We start from the raw sequence: 19,531 nt of genomic DNA, 5'->3' as shown, positions 1-19,531 counted from the left end.
ATTTTCTCATAGTGGTTGATACACAAATACACTGCCTTAGCTTATCAGACTCTGTTTAGTTTAATAGATGGATAGGTATGTGTACTTTGTTGCAATCTATTAATTTTTAAAGACATACATTATAATTAATAAGAACAGTCCAGAAACAGGTGAATCTCATGTATGTTACCAGTTCTTTTTTTTTACTGTTATTTTAACATTTATGGGGTTTTTTTTCTTTCGTTTGTAGGTTTATTCAACTTTATTTTTAAGAAATTCTCAAAAATAATACGTTTTGCATGAAGAAAATAAATCCTGTTTTTAGGAACATTACTATTTCTTAAGCACAACGTTGTAATACTATATATATATATATATATATATTATTGCAATATTATTTCTTTAATTATTCTCTTCATGCAAAGTATGTTGCATTGTTCTGGTTTCTTTCAGCAATTTCTATCTTTGGATTTTAGAGTCTATTGCATGTTGTTTGACAGGTTTCATGAGATTCACCCAAAACTTTGTACCTCTGCATTCAGTGGAAGATATTATTTGACTCCAAAGAGCACACAGTACATTTCCCATGCTCTATTATTTAACTTGCAACGTTTTAAGAAACAATGAAACAGACCTTTTTGAGACAAATATATGCGACAGCATCTGACAATACTGAATGTGCTGTTATGTTGATAAAGGAGCAACAAGATGTAAAAGCATATTTTGGTGTAAGATATGTTGAGCTAGAACAGAATTTGATTTTGAATATGAATTCCTTGTAAAGACCGTCTGTAGTAGACGGGTTAAGGAAGACTGGGTTGGCTTTGACCATCTCCAGACTCTTTCATTGATGTGTTTTCTTTGATATGCTACTGTCACAATGCAGCGCTCACATTCTTCTCACGGTTTACTGAGACAGACAGTTATACACCAGAACAACAACAAAAAAAAGCAGCATCCGCACCCTGCTGCCAACCATTGCACTTTTCAATGATTTTGCATGGAACTAAATAATAAAAAAAAAATGTTGTTCAAGTGTCCAAGTGGAGTCCAAAATCTATATCTGTCTCTATATTTTCCATGTCTTTAGAGATTGTTCCATGTTGGTTAAAAAACTAATCCTTCATTTCAAATAATTTTGCATACATAGTGGTCTCAAACTCAAATCCTGGAGGGCAGCAGCTCCAAATCACACCTGCTTGGAAGTTTCTAGTGATCCTGAAGAGCTTGATTAGCTGGATCAGGTGTGTTTGATTAGGGTTGGAGCGAAACTGTGCAGAGCTGTGGCCCTCCAGGGGCCTGTACCATGATGGTAGATGAACAAATTCAGAGTTACAGGATTAGTTTTGAGTTGACAAAACCAAACCACTCCAATCCAGCTTTGTTGGTACCATGATGCTGATCATCAACTTTCTTTGTCAACTCAGGCTTGATCCTGAGTTTGTGGAGCATGTGCACATGATTGTGTGACATCACTGGCGAACAGCCAATCACCAGCCTTGGTTAAAGGTTTTGATAAAGATGAAATGATTGAAGAATATGGTGAATTTAAATGAATTTTTTTAATTAAAAAATGACTTGTTCATGAAAGAGGACAAATGAAATAAATGATCTTGCTTTAGTGCAGTCACAAGTGAAACTTGTTAAGTTAGTTTATATAGTTGGAAATATACAGCGATAGAGACTCAAATGTAAGGTCAGTCATTTTTAAAGCATTATCTATTGATTCTACAGCTTATTTATATTACATACTATCTGTATATATGAACATTCATTTAAAATAAATTATAATAACTGTTTAATGCTTGTGTGTAATGGATTAATAATAATATAAATCATATAAAATAAGTAATAATAAGTAATTATAATTAAAGCCAAACTTTTTTTTTTTTTTTTTTAGTACAAGTGACCTTTAATTTGGAGCAAGACAAACTGGGGGAGTGACTTTTTTGTGTCAGACATGTCACTTTGCTCACATCTGATTGGTCCAATTTCAGTTTGAGATCTCTTAACTCAGAACATAACCTGCCCCGGAGCAGGTTAGCTGTGGAGTGTAAGGTACTATGGCAATGAACGCAGCTAAAAGCCAAGCCACTTTCATGGTACCTGAAACCCAGGATTGGTGCAAACTAAACTGAAATTTACCTGGCTAGCCAGCTAATCCGGCTTCATGGTACAGGCTCCAGGAATTGAGTTTGAGACCAGTGGCATACAGTGCTGTTTTGAATTGTCATATGTTGATGCAATATACACAACGGCCACTAGATGTCCTTGTTGAATATATATATTTTTTTCTTCATAGTACAACAAAAATCACATTAGAATGATCAAATTAACTTAAACGTAAATTAAGCAAAATTAATTAATGACATAAAAATTAAAACTTTTTTAAAAAGTGATTTAATAATTTGGGACGTTCTCACAAGTTTAATTATTAATAATCTGATTAATATTAATGAAATAAGTAATTTAGTATTTAACTCGTTTTTATTTTTTATAATTTTTGTTTTCATTTTAATTTCTGTTTTAGTAATTTTTTGTGTGTGTTTGTTTAAATGTTATAATTTAAAAAAAAATATTTATATAGCTTTTATTCGTTTATATTTTAGTTATTTTAGTACCTTTAGAAATGTTTAATTGGAAACTGGCTAAAAAAAATAAGTAAATTTTTCGCATATTTTATTTTATTTCAGTTAACGTTTATTATGTTTCAATAAAACTAAAATGCTTTTATGCTTTAATATTATTTCTAATAATATTATTTTCTAATTTATTTAGGAACCTGGAACCTTACAATGAAACAAAGGCAGATTCTTTCTCTAAATTTAGCCCTTTATCTATCATCCAAACATGTATCCCGTCGTGATAAATAAACGCATCACTCATTTCCTTTTAGAGACATAAAAACATAAAACATCAGGAAACCACAGTCCATTATTCAACGAGCAGCGCACTGCATTCCCATTGGTCAAGAAAGACAACATCCGTTTCTTCCGTCAGCCAGTCATCTGAACAGAAGGAGGAGCCGATGAATAAAACAACGGCCTTTTTACCTGTCAACCAATCAGCGGGAAGAATGAATGCGCCTCCGCCAATCAGCGGCGTCGGCGACGGCGGGTGGATAGGCGGCGGAGCTGATGCTTCTCTGAGGCGCTGGAGGGTGGGGTGCGAACCGAGAAGCGCAGCTGGTTTGGTTGGATTTACTGTTGAGTTCACGGGTGAGTCGAGCTATTTGTTAATAGAGAGGTTTGGTTTTGCTCTGGCAGAACCGAGCCTATGGGAAAGCATTGTTTTATGTTTAATTTTGTCATTAAGTTGAAAGATCATGCAGGCAGAGTAGCTTGTTAGCGTAGCAGCAGCTGTTCAGTTACACTGAAGAGCATTGATAGTCTCATGATCCTAACCTGTCACTTTTTATGTTTTACGATGGCGTGGTTAATAAATGCATAATATTACTGGCACACATTCGTGTTGTTTTATTTATTTATTTTTTCTTTCTTTTGTAATTAACATGAAGTTGTTAAATTTCTAAGCACACTTCCTGTTTTTCTAGAAATGCATTAAGTGGGTTAAGGTTGCAATGTGCAACTTTAACATTGATGTTAGATATTTAGTCCATATGTTGAACGTAATTGCACGAATAAGTGAAAGGTTGACTGCAAAGCCACTTTGAGAGACGAAACAAGCCAACAAAAGACAATTGAACAGCCTGGTGCAATTGAAATAGCTCAATGACCGCATGTTTAACATTCAAGTGCTGGTTCAGAAGCTTATACCTGATCTAAAGGTCTGACATCACTAGTTGCAATTCTTATTTTGCATTAATTTCTATTCAAGACAAAAAAAGAAGGAAATTCCGCTTTTGCTTTAGTGACAGCAGCACTTGAGCTGCATGAAGAAAAATTATCTGATGATCATTAATTTGAGATGTTTTAAAGAGCATCTTATGGAAGCTTGTTTCTGCCATTGAAAAAAAATTAAAAAGGTAATTGCGACTTTTTATCTCACAATTTTGACAGCTTGAGAAAAAAGTCAGAATTGTAAGATATAAACTGACTCATTTTACTCACAATTCCAAGCTTATATTTTGCAGTTCTGACTTTTTTTTCTGAATTCTGTATTGAAATCTCAAAATTTCAGAGTTTTTGAATTGCGTGTCACAATTCATCTCACAATTCTGACTTTTTCTTGCAATTGCGAGTTTCTATACCGCGGTTCTGAGTTGTTGTTTTGATTTTGACTTTTTTTTTCTTAGAATTTCAAGAATGGAAGCAAAAAAGTCTGTACTAAGAGTCACACGATTAATGTCACTAGTTTTTTGAATATTTTTTTTAATTTTGATTTAATACGATTAGTGACCTACAGTAGTAGAAAATGTGAAATGGAGAATATTTTTTGTTCATCTTACATCACAACTTTTCTATGCTCTAAATCCTAAAATGTCCTGCTTACAGTATTTTCAGGTTGAAAATGTAAAAAATAGTCCAAAAAATTTGGTCTGTTAGACCCCTCTGTATATGCACTGACCAACATTCTTTAGTATTATGATACAGTATTGATTGGTATATCATCCAAGATGATTAATTGGCCAATATTTAGCCATTTTGAGATTACTGGCATTGAGATTACTAGCAAATTATCATTCCCACTGATTATCATATATGTGTATATATCACACACTATAAATTAAATATTTTTACAATAAGTGTTTGTTTGATTTCAGCTTATATTTGCTATAATTAAAATGCATTATTAGCATATATCTTCATCAGTATTATTTAATCTGTCAGGCACTCTGAACTCAGTATCAGCCATTGAAAACTCAACCATTAATATAAGACTCATCTTTAGGATTATTCTTAAATAATGGATGTATGGCTTAACATTCTCCGCTGGCTGTTTATTTATAGTGGTAGGAGCATGTGTTCAATGTATGCAACACCTCAGTCATCAACTTTTATTATCTATTTGTCTGTTTAATTATTTGTAGATATGAACTCTGTCAGTCATATTTTTGGATGTACTTTATGTTTGTGTAGGCTCAGTGGAGTGCTGCAGTGAGGTTTGCTACAACCAAACTTGTTCATTTGAATGTCTCTCATTTATTAGATTAAGCTCATCATCATTTTTAAATTGGTGTTTGGTGATGAGTTTTCGGCTCAAGGTCTGCATATAAAGTCACACCAGAGGAGTTCAGCTGGGATCAGGACTTGGCTTTCTGCAGACCAGTCAAGTTCTTCCACACTGACTCAATCAATCATGTCTTTTTGAACCGTGTCTTATACACAGAGACACTGTCATGTTAGAATAGAAAAGGCTTCTGTCCAAACTGTTGCTATAAAATTAGAAGCACACAATTCCCTAGAATATCATTATATGCTTAAACATTAAGATTTGTACTCATAGAAATGACTAAAGTAGTCAAACGTGTTTATTAGAAGGGGATGACCCAATACTTTCGGCAATATAGTGCATATCTTCATTCATCACTTTGAGACGTTTACTCATGACCCGGCAGACCATTTAGATAATTTATCTCTGTTTTGACTCTAAAAACCATAGATTTGATTGGTTGGAGAGACTGCATTGTAAAGATGTCATACAATATACATTAACAAGAGCCTTATCTAAACTTTGTGTAATGTGTATATGTAATAAATTAAATCACAGCGCTCTTTGCAATGCTGTGAAGAATAATGAGCCACGGGCCTCGTCACATATAGACCCAGATATCTAGAATCTGAAAAGCAGTGTATGTTTCTTTTTGGACTATTATATTGTATTTTACAGCCTATAATTTTATCATAATTTACCATTTGTATTATTAAATATTTAGGCCTATATATAGTCTCTTATGATAAAAAAATACAGTAAAAATATTGTGAAATACTATTAAAATTTCAAATACCTGTTTTTTATTCGAATATAATTTAAAATGTAATGTATTCTTGTGATGCAAAATTGAATTTTTAGCATCATTACTCCAGTCTTCAGAAATCAAACTAATATGCTGATTTGGTGCGCATTTTTATAATTATTAATGTTGTCATTTTACCAATTTTGTCTTCCTGAAGACAAAAATAAGGTTAAACATGCACTGTTGCATGCCTTTTCAGACATTAGTTGTGCGTAAAGAGCAGATTAATTTAGATTTTGCAATAAATAAAAACTTAAGCCATATATTAGAATGCCTTTGTCAACCCATAACATAATTATGAATCTTTAACACACAATTTTTCCCCACGCATTAATTGCACATCAAAATAAAAACATTTGAACATAATTTGAGGCTGAGATGCAGGTCTGTCTTTAGGGCTTTAGAGAAACCTGGGAACTTTTTCCCGGGGGCCTGTACCATGATGGTAGATGAACAAATTCAGAGTTACAGGATTAGTTTTGAGTTGACAAAACCAAACCACTCCAATCCGGCTTTGTTGGTACCATGATGCTGATCATCAACTTTCTTTGTCAACTCAGGCTTGATCCTGAGTTTGTGGAGAATGTGCACATGATTGTGTGACATCACTGGCGAACAGCCAATCACGAGCCTTGGTTAAAGGTTTTGCTAAAGGTTAAGAGAGTGAAGAATGTGATGAATTTAATTGCATTTACAATGAAAAAATACTTGTTCATGAAAGAGGACAAATAATCAGTGCAGTCACAAGTGAAACTTAAGTGAGTTTATATAGTTGGAAATATACAGCGATAGAGACTCGAACATGTAAGGTCACATAGTCATTTTTAAAGCGTTATCTATTGAGTCTACTGCATATTTATATTACATGTGATCTATTAATATTCATTTAAAATCAATTACTTATAATAACTGTTTTTGCTTGTGTGGAATGGATTCCACATCAAATGGTACAGGTCCCGGGTCTTATGAGGACGGGGGAACCAAAAGGTAAATTCATATAAATAATACATCATGTATAATATATAATAACGTATTTAGGAAGAGGCAAAGTTCCTCTGGCTCAAATCTGAAGCACCCCTCCCAGAGTCACATGACTGTAGTTCCGTGACTCGCCGGTGAGGTCGCTGTTGAGCGGAAGACATCCATATGCACACAAACACACACACACACACACACTCTTACGTACGGGATTTATACTGAGAACAAGCAGGCAGGCGGCAGGGAAAAACCCCGACGTCCCTTTCCTCGTCCGTTCGAGTATTTCACAGAGCCAAATGCCCGGTCCGACCCAAGCTCTGTCCCCCAATGGAGAGAACAACAACGACATCATTCCGGACAGCGACGGCACCAACATCATTCCCTACAGAAAGAACACAGTGCGCGGAGAGCGCGCCTACAGGTACACCACTGCCATTACCATCCGCCGGCCGCTTTACAAAGAAACCTCCGCTTTTAGCGACCTACAATCAATGCATTTAGCCGAAAATGTCAAGATTATACGTTTCAATACATGCTCTCCCAATGCACTCGCTCAGGGAACCCTAAACTCCTATTATGGCTGCGTGAGATCTAACTTAACGGTGGGGCTTTTCCTGAGCCAGCTATGGCGTTTCCCCGATGGTGCAATCACTAAAAAACATGTTAAACGCTCTTTAGTGAATGCGTTCAAGCTTTTGGGCATTTTCTCAGCCGTTATGCATATGATTTGAGATGGATGCATGTCGGGATGTGCGCTGACAGGGTGCTTTCCCAGGTTTTGACAGAGCATGGCCTGTATGTTCACTAAGCGGTCAGCCATTGCGTAATGTAATTCATTCCATCCTATCCCCAAAATCTGCTCAGATCTTTTGTTACTGCGTGCATATCGTGCCTAATACTGCGTAATATCTCGTGCATGGGTAAAAATATGATTGCATGTGTTTTACTGGTCTATAAACATGTTTTAGACTGATTGCTTTTGTTGACAGTGATTTGTTGGCTCCTCTGAATTTTTTTCCTCCCCCCTTCATTCCAGCATCTCACTAAACTGTTTATCTTTCCTGCTAAATTTAGATAAATCTGCTCTTTAAGCACAACAGCACTAATGTCTGGAAATGCAGTGTGTTTAAGCTTATTAAAGTCGTGAGAAATTAATAGGGAGGAGGATTTGTCATCATGGACGAAGTTTAAAGAAATCTTATATAAGAGTTGTGGGTTTTCTTGAGGGATTCGCTTCATTATTCATATGATGGTGCACTGGGAAATTAAGGAGAATGGGATTGATGTGGTGGATCTTTCTATTGGCAGTGATCTGAAACTGGCTTTGGTCAGTTGATTGAATTAGGTTAATTTAATACATGTAGAGATGATCTTTGATATGTTCATATGCTTAATTGTACCCTATTAATAACTTGTTGTGGACGGCATTGCTGTTTTACTTGTCAAAGTGTGGCACAAAAGTTATAGTTTTTATTATTATTTTAATTATTGGTTTGTAACAGGGATTATATTTCAGGGCCATATATATAAAAAAAAAAGAAAAAAAAAATGGACACAATTAATGCTCGTTTCTGCCTTTTTTTTCTAGATAATTATTGCTAGCATGAACTTGATTTGTTAGAGGTCCCGCTGTTCAACTTTCTATAAATAAACAATCAATATTTCATACTGTATACTATAATGTTGTGATGCGTAAAATATTGTAAGCATTCCAACTTTTGATTTGGTACTATTGATTTAAGTTTTTTACTTATTTTTAGACAAAATAGCACTTTAATATTGGTCATATTTTGGTTATCAGTCATAGCATGAAAATAATGGTCAGAAACTATCCACCCGATCAGCAGCTTTTCAAGGACGTGAGTTTCAGTAGAGGACAAACAAACCTCAATTCCTAAACAGTCTTTTTTTGTCTGAAGCTAATGTATAGTCAGTGTGGTTTGATGTGCTGGAAAATGACTATATTTGTGCATACATTTTAAAAAGTACTTCTCTTGTTTATTTATATGCCTAACTTTTTTTCCTTGTTTAGTTTTGAGTTAAAAAAACGAGGATAGACAGTGGGTGAACTCACAATTCTGTATGAGAACAAACAAAGCTCGAAACCTTCCATTCAACATTGTGGAGTGCTCTGTATATCTTGATATTTACTTGGTGATTACCTAGTTTACACACAGTGTTTATGGACAAAGCATGCAACGCTAGATAGCAGAAAATGTTCAGAGCTCATAAAGGAATATTCCCAAAACTTAAAATTTGCTGAAAATGTATTTACCCTCAGTCTGTCCAAGATGTAGTTGTTTTTTTCTTCATGGGAACAGATTTTATGAAATTTAGCGTTACGTCACTTACTCACCAATGGATCCTCTGCAGTGAATGGGTGCCGTCAGAATGACAATCCAAACAGCTGATAAAAACATCACAAATAATCCACACGACTCCAGTCCATCAATTAACGCCTTGTGAAGTGAAAAGCTGCGTGTTTGTAAGAAACAAATCCATCATTAAGACATTAAAACTCTAAACCGTCGCTTATGGCTAGAATACAAGTTCAAACAGTTCCGCCATTGGAAAAAGGAAGTGGAAATCCCCTGTTGTCCTCTCACATCAAAATCCACCGACATATTTGTTTACAACTGTTTTTGCTTGTAAACGGTGCATATTTCTCTCCTGATTCAGACCAGATGACTTTTTCACCAGAAATAGCAATATTATGGATAGATGACTCCTATTTTATCTGAAAACAACTGTTTGAAGTTTAAAAAAAACATCTTAATGATAGATTTTTTTGTTTTTGTTTTTTTTTTACAAATTGAAAGCTTTTTGTTTCACAAGACGTTGACTGATGGACAGGAGTGTCGTGGATTATTTGTGGATTATTGAGATGTTTTTATCAGCTGTTTGGACTCTCATTCTGACGGCACCCATTCACTGCAGAGCATCCATTGGTGAGCAAGTGACGTAATGCTAAATTTCTCCAAATCTGATGAAGAAACAAACTCATCTACATCTTGGATGGCCTGAGGATGAGTACATGTTCAGCAGTTTTTCATTTTTAAATCAGCTGTTCCTTTAAAGTGTATAAATTCAACAACAGATTTGTTGTCCCAGTTTAGTCTACCTCAGTTTAGTTACTAAAACTCTTAGAAAGGCATTGCTATTGCACAGTTTCATAGTTTTCATTCCAAAACATTATATTATAGTATGTACTCTAAGAGAATGACTTTAGACTTAGTACACATCGTTGTTAAAGTATGCATGCATTGTAAATTGCTCAGACTGACAAATCAATACCAGAGCTGATAGTGTCATTCAGACTTTGAGCTGTCCTTCAATGCATCTGCACATGATTACGATGAAGCTGATGTCTGTGTCTCGTCCACAGCTGGGGGATGGCGGTCAACGTTTATTCTACCTCAATCACCCAGGAGACTATGAGCAGGCATGACATCACAGCCTGGGTGAACGATCTGCTCTGTCTAAACTACACTAAAGTGGAGCAGCTGTCATCAGGTATGTGAACCTCCCAACTTAAACCACCGCTGACACTCATTAGACACAAAGAGCAGTAATCCCAGAGGATTTACACGGAGGCATTTTGTTAGTGCTTGTCTGCGCTGCTGTAGGGCGGCTGCTACCTTTGAACGTTTGTGTAAATAAACACAAATGCATTCGTCTGGCTGGTTGTGAATTCTCAGCTGCTTTAGGTAACACAGTCATGAATTATGAACCTGGGAACGATGGGAGTTAATCCCGTTAAACTGCTATGAAATTAAAAGTAATTAAACGAACTAAAAACAAGTATAGCTTTAAATCATCTAATAATAGTGTTTTTGTGTTATGCGCAATGTGTCAAGCTGTATTTCATTAAAATCTATTTTATTTTGTATAATTACTTGGGATGCAGTTATATATGGCCTTAATAGGATTTATAATTTTTTCAAACCACAGGGTTGTTTAAATGAACTGCAAAAGAGCTAAAGATCATCTACAATATTACGTTTTAATTAATCAGTTTTAATCAAAAATGATGTTATTTGTCAACTACCCGTTTAGTTTCAGTATTCTTTGGTCAAGTTCTCAAACATTTGCATTTAATTTCATCCGAAATGACTACATTACTATTGACCACTGCTATGATTAAGTGTCTTTAAGTGACTGTTTAATTAGTTGTTTGACATTCATTCGGGCAAAGTTCTCTTCATTCATTCCCAACCATTAGATGATCAGTTCAGTCCTTTGTGTGATTTGATGGGATTTTGCAGGATTTCAGAAGGGTTGACGAGTTTGATTAATGATGAGAAAGGAATTATTTGAATGAATGGTAATTATAGGCTAATAAAGACTAGTGATTAAAAAGACTTGAAAATATAGTCTAATATAGAAGTAGTTTATAGTTTAGGGAATATATCTTTACCAGGTCATTCAAATTGTGATTTACAGGCATGGAAATTTATAAAACCTTCTACTATAAAGTACTTGATTCTGTCTGTTGAGGACTGTCTTTGTTGCTCATTTCTACCTAAACATTAAGGCATTCTGCAATAAAATCTCAGAGTTTATAAGTATTATGTTTTGAGAGTAACAAATGTCTTTCCAGTAATCATGTAAATACATTTGCTTTACATGTTCGAAATAAAGTCTCTAAAAACAGAAAAACAAATCAATTTGTGGACAACACTTCTAGGCTTTAGCATTATGACGTCACATCGGACATCAAGACCTTAATTTAGTTCAGCATAAGCACAGGTCAGGCCAGAGGTATTTAAAGATCTCGGAGACACTGAATATCCTCTGGAACGGCTCCAGGTCTACCTAGACAGGCAGAAGACATCGATTTACTTGGCATTTTAAATGACATCCTTAGAGTCGAATGGATCTCTGTCCTTGTTTTATTTCTTCTGATTGGGGAGATTAAGTTTACTGCAGAGTAACTTGGACACTTAGATGAACCTGAGACTGAAACAATATCTGGTGGTGGAAATCTTAGAGAAGCAGAATGAGTCCTAAATAATGTCCTCACGAAACCTTTTTCACCCAGCGAATGCTCTTTGCAGGAGCAGCGTACTGTCAGTTCATGGACATGCTGTTTCCCGGCTGCATCAGTCTTAAGAAGGTGAAATTCCAGGCCAAGTTGGAGCATGAATACATCCACAACTTCAAACTCCTGCAGGCCTCCTTCAAGAGGATGAATGTTGATAAGGTGAGACATGCTTTCACTATAACCACTGAAAATCTGATTACAAATGAAATCCCTTTCAAAATCACCATAGAGTAACAGTAGTGGATTTGTCTGATGATAAATAAATAAATGAAAGATCTCAAAACCCCAGACTGATTTAATTCTGTTATTCACATACTAGCTCTTGTCCCGTTAAGCCTAAGGAGAAAATGAATGGGAAAAATACTTATTTAACACGTACTGCTAAAATAGTGTTCATAAATCAATGGCTGCTTTATAGTTTCTTGTATAGTTATAATGCATGTGTAATTTCCACACTAGAAATATCTGTATTATTTTCACTCTGTAAGTAATAGTGTAATTAATTTAGTGCTATCCTTTTTTAAAATGTTCCATATTTTTTGTTTTATAAAATGTTGATTTAAAAAAAAAATTTTTTTTATAAAACGTAATGCATATAACCAGTTATTATACCTCAAACTGTAAACGTGCAAAATGATTGACATGCAGAAAGTGTTTCTGATTTGCTAGAAGCAGCATGATTGGGCCACAATATTTATTTTTCATATTTACATAATTTTTTTAATTCCAGGCAGTTAGAGGTTTCTTAGGACACTGATTTTAGTGATATCTGACAGATGGAGACTTTCTTAATGCATGCAATAAAATATATTTTTAATGCATTCAATAAAAATCACATTACTTTAAATAATCATTTAAGTTCATTAATGCAGGGATTCATAAACTTTTATTTGTCAGCTGAACCCCTTTGACCTGAAATTTCAGTTTTTACATGGAGTTAGCTTGAGATTTTAATAATGGAGTTTTGCAGTTCTTTGTCAATTAATGGTCACATGACAGATAAACAAATGAAATATTTTCTAAATTTAGTTTATAATAATTTATTTGAATTTTAAACCACTTGGTGAACCCATAATTTAACCCATATAAATCTGTATTTGTTGTGCAAAGTTATCTGTGTAATGTAATTTCTTCACATTTCCTTTCCTCTTAGATCATCCCTGTAGAGAAGCTCATCAAGGGACGGTTTCAAGACAACCTGGACTTCATTCAGTGGTTCAAGAAGTTCTTCGACGCCAACTACGACGGGAAGGAGTACGACCCGGTGCAGGCCAGACAGGGCCAGGATGCCATTCCCCCTCCAGATCCCGGCGAGCAGATCTTCAACCTGCCAAAGAAATCCCTCCATGCCGCCAGCTCTCCCACCGCAGGTCTGCTTGTGACATTGTGTATTTATAATCAACTGGCATTTAGCATCTACTAAATTGCATCATATCATCCGTTAACTTGTGTGCAGGAGCTACTAGATCAACTAGTTCAACCCCTAAATCCTCCACCTCCACCTCCCGACCCTCCTCTGCCAAAAAGATCCCTGTGATGTCAGCGACACCCGCTAAAGGAGAGAAGGAGCTGGAAGCCCAAGTAACACAACTAAACGAACAGGTGCACATCCCTAACGCTATTAACGCTATTCAAATCTTTAAATAGATGAGCTATCAAGAACATAATGGTTATAAATGCTGAACAAAACCATGAAATAATTTATTAGTAGAGCATTTTAGAAGACTGGGGTTTCTGCAAGTCTTAAAAAAAAGTATTAATTAAGATGAGACACTGCAGGTGAATAGGGTAAAAAACTAATAGTTATCGCCTGCCTTACCCAGCTGATTGATTACACTGATAATTGCAAACATATTTTGTATTATAAGTTTTCTAAAATGTTAGGTTTAGATATGCAAGTGAGTCATTATTTAATGAAATATGTGCCAATTTGCATAAATTTCTAGTACAAAAATCTAAAAACTGGATGTGGTCAAAAAAAATTTTTTTTGTCATATTAGAGTCAAAAGTTATTACCGAGGGAATTTTTGGCATCTCATTTTTGTCACTCAATGCTTGGAATGGACCGAAAACATCATATTTTCTAAATTTTTGGGGGATTAAAATGTTGTATATAATCAAGCAAATTATATATGAACAAATCCCTCTGTAAAAACCTTCAGGATTTTAAACCACAGGAATAAAAATGTAAAGTTTGTTGTGTGTAAGTGCTACTGAAGTGGAGATTTATGGCTCAGTGTAGGAGAAAAAAAACTCATTTTGAGAAAACGACCTTTAAAAATAATAATCATGTACTAATGCATAAATTAATACTTAATTCATCACATACTAATTATTATTAAAGGAGTTAACTTATGAACTATTAATCACCGAACATCAACTAATGGCTTGTTAAAGTTGATTTTGACATGACTTTACTTGAGAGGGCCCAATCATAATGAATTCACTGTTAACGACTTACTGAACTCAGCTCATGATTTATGTTATATTGTCTATCAAACACACATGTACTAACACAGTGAGTATTCAGCCTGGTTAAGAGATGCTGTGTGGATCTTCAAGAAGTCAGAGACTGGAGGTACAGGATCATCACGGCTGGGTCTGGATGGACAGTGAACTCTTTCCAGTTTGAGCATTTCTTTAGGAATTGTTCATCAAATGTTCTTTGTGGGTTTTAATGTTTTCATTAATCTGTGTAAATAGGGTGAGTTTAAAGGGAAAGAGAAGAACATAAAACAGACAAGATCAGTCATTAGTGTATTTAGTATTTTCTACACTTGATGAGGAGGATCAACTAATCCATTGCCACCCAATAATGTTTATGACGAAGCCGAAGATGTCAAATGCTTTCTTGTTATTGCATTAAATTGCAATTTTTTTTTCAGAAATATTGCAATTAGATTTCTAAACACAGATGTCTTGCTCAATGTTCTTATGACATCATAGACATCTTTATAGATGTTCTTATAACCTCATGTTATGGAAACCAGTGGAAAGCATTTTTGGGAACCTAGTGATCTAAAAGCTTGTTGACTTGGGCTTTTTTATTTTTTTATTACAACCATAAAAGCAAGGTAAACTCACTTTTTTTGACCAATCAAATATGGTATCAAGAAGTGCATATATTCAATGAAGAATTATGTTGTTTAGAAGCATGTCTACCAAAGTAATAACCAGCATTTATTGTCTGTTTACAGTGTTTTATGTGATTGGTAACTCTTGCGTCTCTCCTCTGCTGCAGCTCAATACATTAAAGCTAGCACTAGAAGGAGTGGAGAAGGAGCGGGATTTCTACTTTGGGAAGCTGAGAGAGGTGGAGCTGCTGTGTCAGGAGCAGGGCCAGGACAACGGGCCCTTCGTGGCGAGCCTCATGGAAGTGCTGTACTCTGCAGACGACCAGGTTAGTGCTTCAAGTGTAACTGTATTCATTCATTCAGTACTCTTTTATTTTTAATTTATTATTATGATTATTTTAATAAGATGCCACACATTTTTTTTCTTAATTCTTTTTTATTTTTATATATATATTATCTTTCCCACTTTTTTTTCTTTTAATAAAAACACAGATTATTATTATTATTACCACTACTACTACTATTTTAATGTCCTTTTAATCCATCAAACCTATTTTTCTGCAATTTTTCTTATGTATTTATTTATTTAAATGACTTTTTCTGCTCTTCATTTTTTTTTTTTTTTTTTTTATTAGTAGGAGTGCAAAACATACAACATATGGTGAACACAAAACAAAAAAACTACAAAAAAAATGCTCTTCATTTAACAAAGCATCATCCCATTTATTATTAGTATTATTATTTATTAATATTGTCATTTTGTTTTAATTAAACAGACCTTTATTATTTATTTTTCTGTTTTTTTTCTTCCCATCTTAAAAGGGGCCATATTCTACACTTACATTGCGTTTTCCCCCTGAAGTCCACTTATGATGTTTAGGGGTCGACCGATTATCGACCTGGCCGATTATTGGCACCGATATTAAGCATTTTTATAATAATCGGCATCGGTCATTTTCAAAACCGATGTGCCGATAAAATTATTTAATCATGAAACGCGCTATTTGGCTCTGATGCAGCCTGTCGGAACTCACCACTCTGTGGCCTAGAGCAGTCTCCGCCCACCGCGCATCTGATTTGTTGAGAGTCAGGAGTCCGACCAATCAACGTGGAAGACTAAAGGCACTCTCACACCGAAAGCGCTTGCTAACAGGTGCTGCTTCATCAGCGCATCAGTTCTCTCTCTCAAAGGCAGCAGCAGACGTTGCTCAAGTTGCAATAAATTACAATCCACTACACTGAAGTTGTAAAAACCTCAATATTATCTATTTATGGTTTCCGAGATGGGGGAAACGCAGGGGGAATCGCGGAATCCAGTCATATGGAATTTACTGTATAACGCGGAGTCACGGAATTAGTCAAAGTTTGGATTAATTAATCAAAAGTAGGTCAGTACACTTAAATCGACTCATGATATCTGTAAACATTAAGCTGCTAAAAGATTATTTAAATATGAATTCTGCATGTTCGGCGTGTCTCTGTATATGTGAAAGGCACAGACGCGCGGTTTTGACACACACACACACACACACACACACACACACACACAGAAGTGCGCGACGCTCGCGGTGTATTCCGCATCTGCCATGTCACTAAATGAGGACATAAATATATGAACATCATCCCCAGAACTGCTCTGAGAGTTACTTCATGAGCATTTGACTGTTTCGTTTGAGTAAAACGATCGTCATATCATAAATAGGCTAAAGAAACTTAAGAGGTCCTGACGGCAACCCGTCAAAATAAAAGTTCGGTTTATTTACTAATGCTACTACAATTATTACAACTTTTGTTTAAAAGAACAATCACACAATACGCTATTTCTTACATGTTTTAATTTTAATAGTAAACCCATTTGTTTGCCAAAAAATAGAGTTCAACTCTCATTTGATTAAAAGATAAATTAAATTAATGTTTTATGCCTTCATTTGCACTGCTCTGTAAATGAAAACTAATGGAAATTACTGTCACATAGGCCAAAACTAAGATACTGTCACATAGGCCAAGATTAGGATGACGGAAATTGGTACATTTCAATAGGCTATTGAACCAAGTGAGCCTATAACAGGCTATTAGTGTTATAGTTTCATTAAAATAGTTGCGGTCTTCTTCGCAACTTCTACAATGGAGCTATGAAGACAATTAAATTATTTACACGTATTATATACATTGCGCTTTTTAAATTAATCAACTGATGTGCATTAGATGATGAATTGAATAGTCACCTCTTGTAGGTTATGATTTAGTCAACCGAAAATAATTAATGAAGAATTATGAGAGGTTATGCTATTACACATACATTTCTAACATGTAAATTATTGAAGCCAAATACTTACATTTTCCCAAGCTGTTTAGCTTTAGTATTTAGTATTCATAGGCTTAATCATGAAGCATACAGTGGCCCCACTTTTAACTCTCTCTTTATATATTACCCTTATTGTAGATGGATGCATGGAGGAAGACAAGAGTAAGAAGTGCAACCAACAACAACCAATCAGAGCCCTTGTTATTCTTAATTTTGACATTCATTTTCATTTTTACACCAGACATATATATCGGTTCAATATATCGGTTATCGGTCTACTTGGTCTGTAATAATCGGTATCGGCATCGGCCCTGAAAAACACATATCGGTCGACCCCTAATGATGTTGGTCAAGGCCAAAAAATGGCCATCATTTCAATTTTTATAATTATTTTTAACCCTGTATCTGTCATTTAGAATCGTACAGGCTATTTTACCCAAAAAAATTACCTGTAATTTTTAACATGCTTCGTACTACTATAGTTCAAATTGTCATTCAGTACTAAATAGATGTACAACTTATTGGTCATAAATCAATATACTCTTCAGTTTGATTTCTAAAAGACCCTTTTCTGCTGTGTTTTTGATCTTGTTTCTTGTGATACAACCCTTCAAATTAAGTGCTTCATACGTAGTTATTTCATAACAGACAAACTGGCTATCAAATGTGACAAGATCCTCAAAAATAACAAATAACTGTGTGTGCAGGAGGCCGGCGGAGAGGAACATGAGGCTCCGGCTCAGGAGGAGGACGTCCCGGACGACACACAGGACGAATACTGAACAGCTGTCAATCAAACAGACACCTGAACATACATGCACTCAGTCAAAAAACTGCTTTTGGGTTCATTTCCTCAAACGGTTTATTTCTCACTTGCTCTAAAGGAATGAGACAAATTGGCCAAATACTCAAACGTGTCTATTTTTTTGTTTTGTTTTCATTTTGAAGCCCTGTTTAATTGCATCTATTATGAACATGTCATCCAACAGCAGCTTAATTGGTGAATGTTGTTTGTGTGAAGCCCGTGATAGCAACCACTGCACATCAACTCCATCCGGTTTTTACTTTAACTGAAGTCTGTTAGCGTGTTTTCATCTCACCGCACCGATGAAGGAGAATTACCCTTTTTTTATGTTTTAAGATGTGACGTATTGAACCATTAAATTTGAAAATATTGCAATAAGAGTAGCTCAAAGAGCCACCGGTACATTTGTGAAATATCGCCTCATGATAGATTCCTTCAAAAGATTAACTATTGGTTACCATAGTCAATTTTGCATTATAGCCTAATGCATACTGGTATTATAAACCCATGTGATTCATTTGGAAACTCAATTTTTCACCATGTTAAAGGAAATATACTCTTTTTTTTGGTTAAATGTGTCTCAGCTTCACAAAGGTGGAAGCCAATCACAGTGTTTAATAGGAAGCATTTCATTTGAACTGTGCAATCCGTATTCTGCGTCATGTTTTACTTTATATGTACAGTAAAAAACAGCCTTCATCTGAAGAAAACGATGCATCTTGAAGATTTTTGTTAACTGTTGTTCTAAAGCACAGGTCTTCTGAACAGAAAACAGCATTCTCGTGATCTCCTGATACTCGTCAATATTCTCCACAGGTCAACGCTTATGTCATTTATTATTGTGTACAATGAAAAGGAATGTAAACATATGTACTGTTAATAATTATAAATAGACAATGTTTTTCTTTTTATTTCCTTCACAGTATCTCCCCTTATGCATTCCCCAAATGTGTTGCATGTTTGCATTTTATTTGTGAATAACTTGACCTGCTTTTTACATATTTAATAAAAAAAAAAAAAAAAAAAAAAAAGGTTAAATGTTTTTTGTATGTTTAACTTGCTGTTTAAAATTTCTGGAGATATGATAGACTTGCCCTAATAAAACCCTTTCACTTTCAAAAGGAATAAATCCTTTGTTTTTATTATGATTAAATTAGAAAATGATCTTTTTGGCCATTATAGTAAGTTCAACTAGACACCATTATATTCGACGTTGGTCATTAATAAAGGAAATACACAATCAAAACTTTTGAAACTCCTTCAGCATGCTGTAAATTTGAGGTTTGGACAACAATTTTACTTTAAACCGCTTTTAAAAATATTTGACAAATTAGCATTAGTTTTATAGAACAGGAACATTATTTTCAGGTAACGTTAATATGTTTTTTTTTTTCCATCAAAATTAAGGTCTTAAGAGAGCAGAGTATGA

General features: G+C 34.8%; 1 protein-coding gene across 2 annotated transcripts; it reads left to right on the top strand.

Moving 5' to 3' along the window:
* Window positions 1–3,079: 3,079 nt before the first annotated feature.
* Window positions 3,080–19,344, top strand: LOC306865196 (microtubule-associated protein RP/EB family member 2-like). Of its 2 annotated transcripts, none has more exons than XM_079409662.1 (7): window positions 3,080–3,197; window positions 10,260–10,387; window positions 11,932–12,077; window positions 13,072–13,288; window positions 13,375–13,520; window positions 15,160–15,318; window positions 18,005–19,287. In XM_079409662.1, exons 2-7 carry the CDS (start codon window positions 10,267–10,269, stop codon window positions 18,077–18,079), a joined length of 864 nt encoding a protein of 287 aa, XP_079265788.1. In that variant the 5' UTR covers window positions 3,080–3,197; window positions 10,260–10,266; the 3' UTR covers window positions 18,080–19,287. The 2 variants fall into 2 exon arrangements, with proteins under 2 accessions (XP_079265788.1, XP_079265787.1); XM_079409661.1 differs by lacking the exon at window positions 3,080–3,197 and adding an exon at window positions 7,032–7,295 and having other exon boundaries at window positions 18,005–19,344.
* Window positions 19,345–19,531: the final 187 nt, after the last annotated feature.

This window comes from Barbus barbus (genome assembly GCF_936440315.1).
Source record: "Barbus barbus genome assembly, chromosome: 46".
Taxonomy (NCBI): Eukaryota; Metazoa; Chordata; class Actinopteri; order Cypriniformes; family Cyprinidae; genus Barbus; species Barbus barbus.
Note: the sequence above shows the minus strand (reverse complement) of the source record. Positions and strands in the feature narration are given on the sequence as shown.

What these genes read in the sequence shown, in the direction of transcription:
- LOC306865196 (XM_079409661.1), top strand. Translation starts at nt 7,171, where the DNA reads ATGCCCGGTCCGACCCAAGCTCTGTCCCCCAATGGAGAGAACAACAAC. An exon ending in CGCGGAGAGCGCGCCTACAG is followed by an intron (nt 7,296 to 10,259) that starts GTACACCACTGC and finishes TCTCGTCCACAG; the next exon opens with CTGGGGGATGGCGGTCAACG. An exon ending in AGTGGAGCAGCTGTCATCAG is followed by an intron (nt 10,388 to 11,931) that starts GTATGTGAACCT and finishes TGCTCTTTGCAG; the next exon opens with GAGCAGCGTACTGTCAGTTC.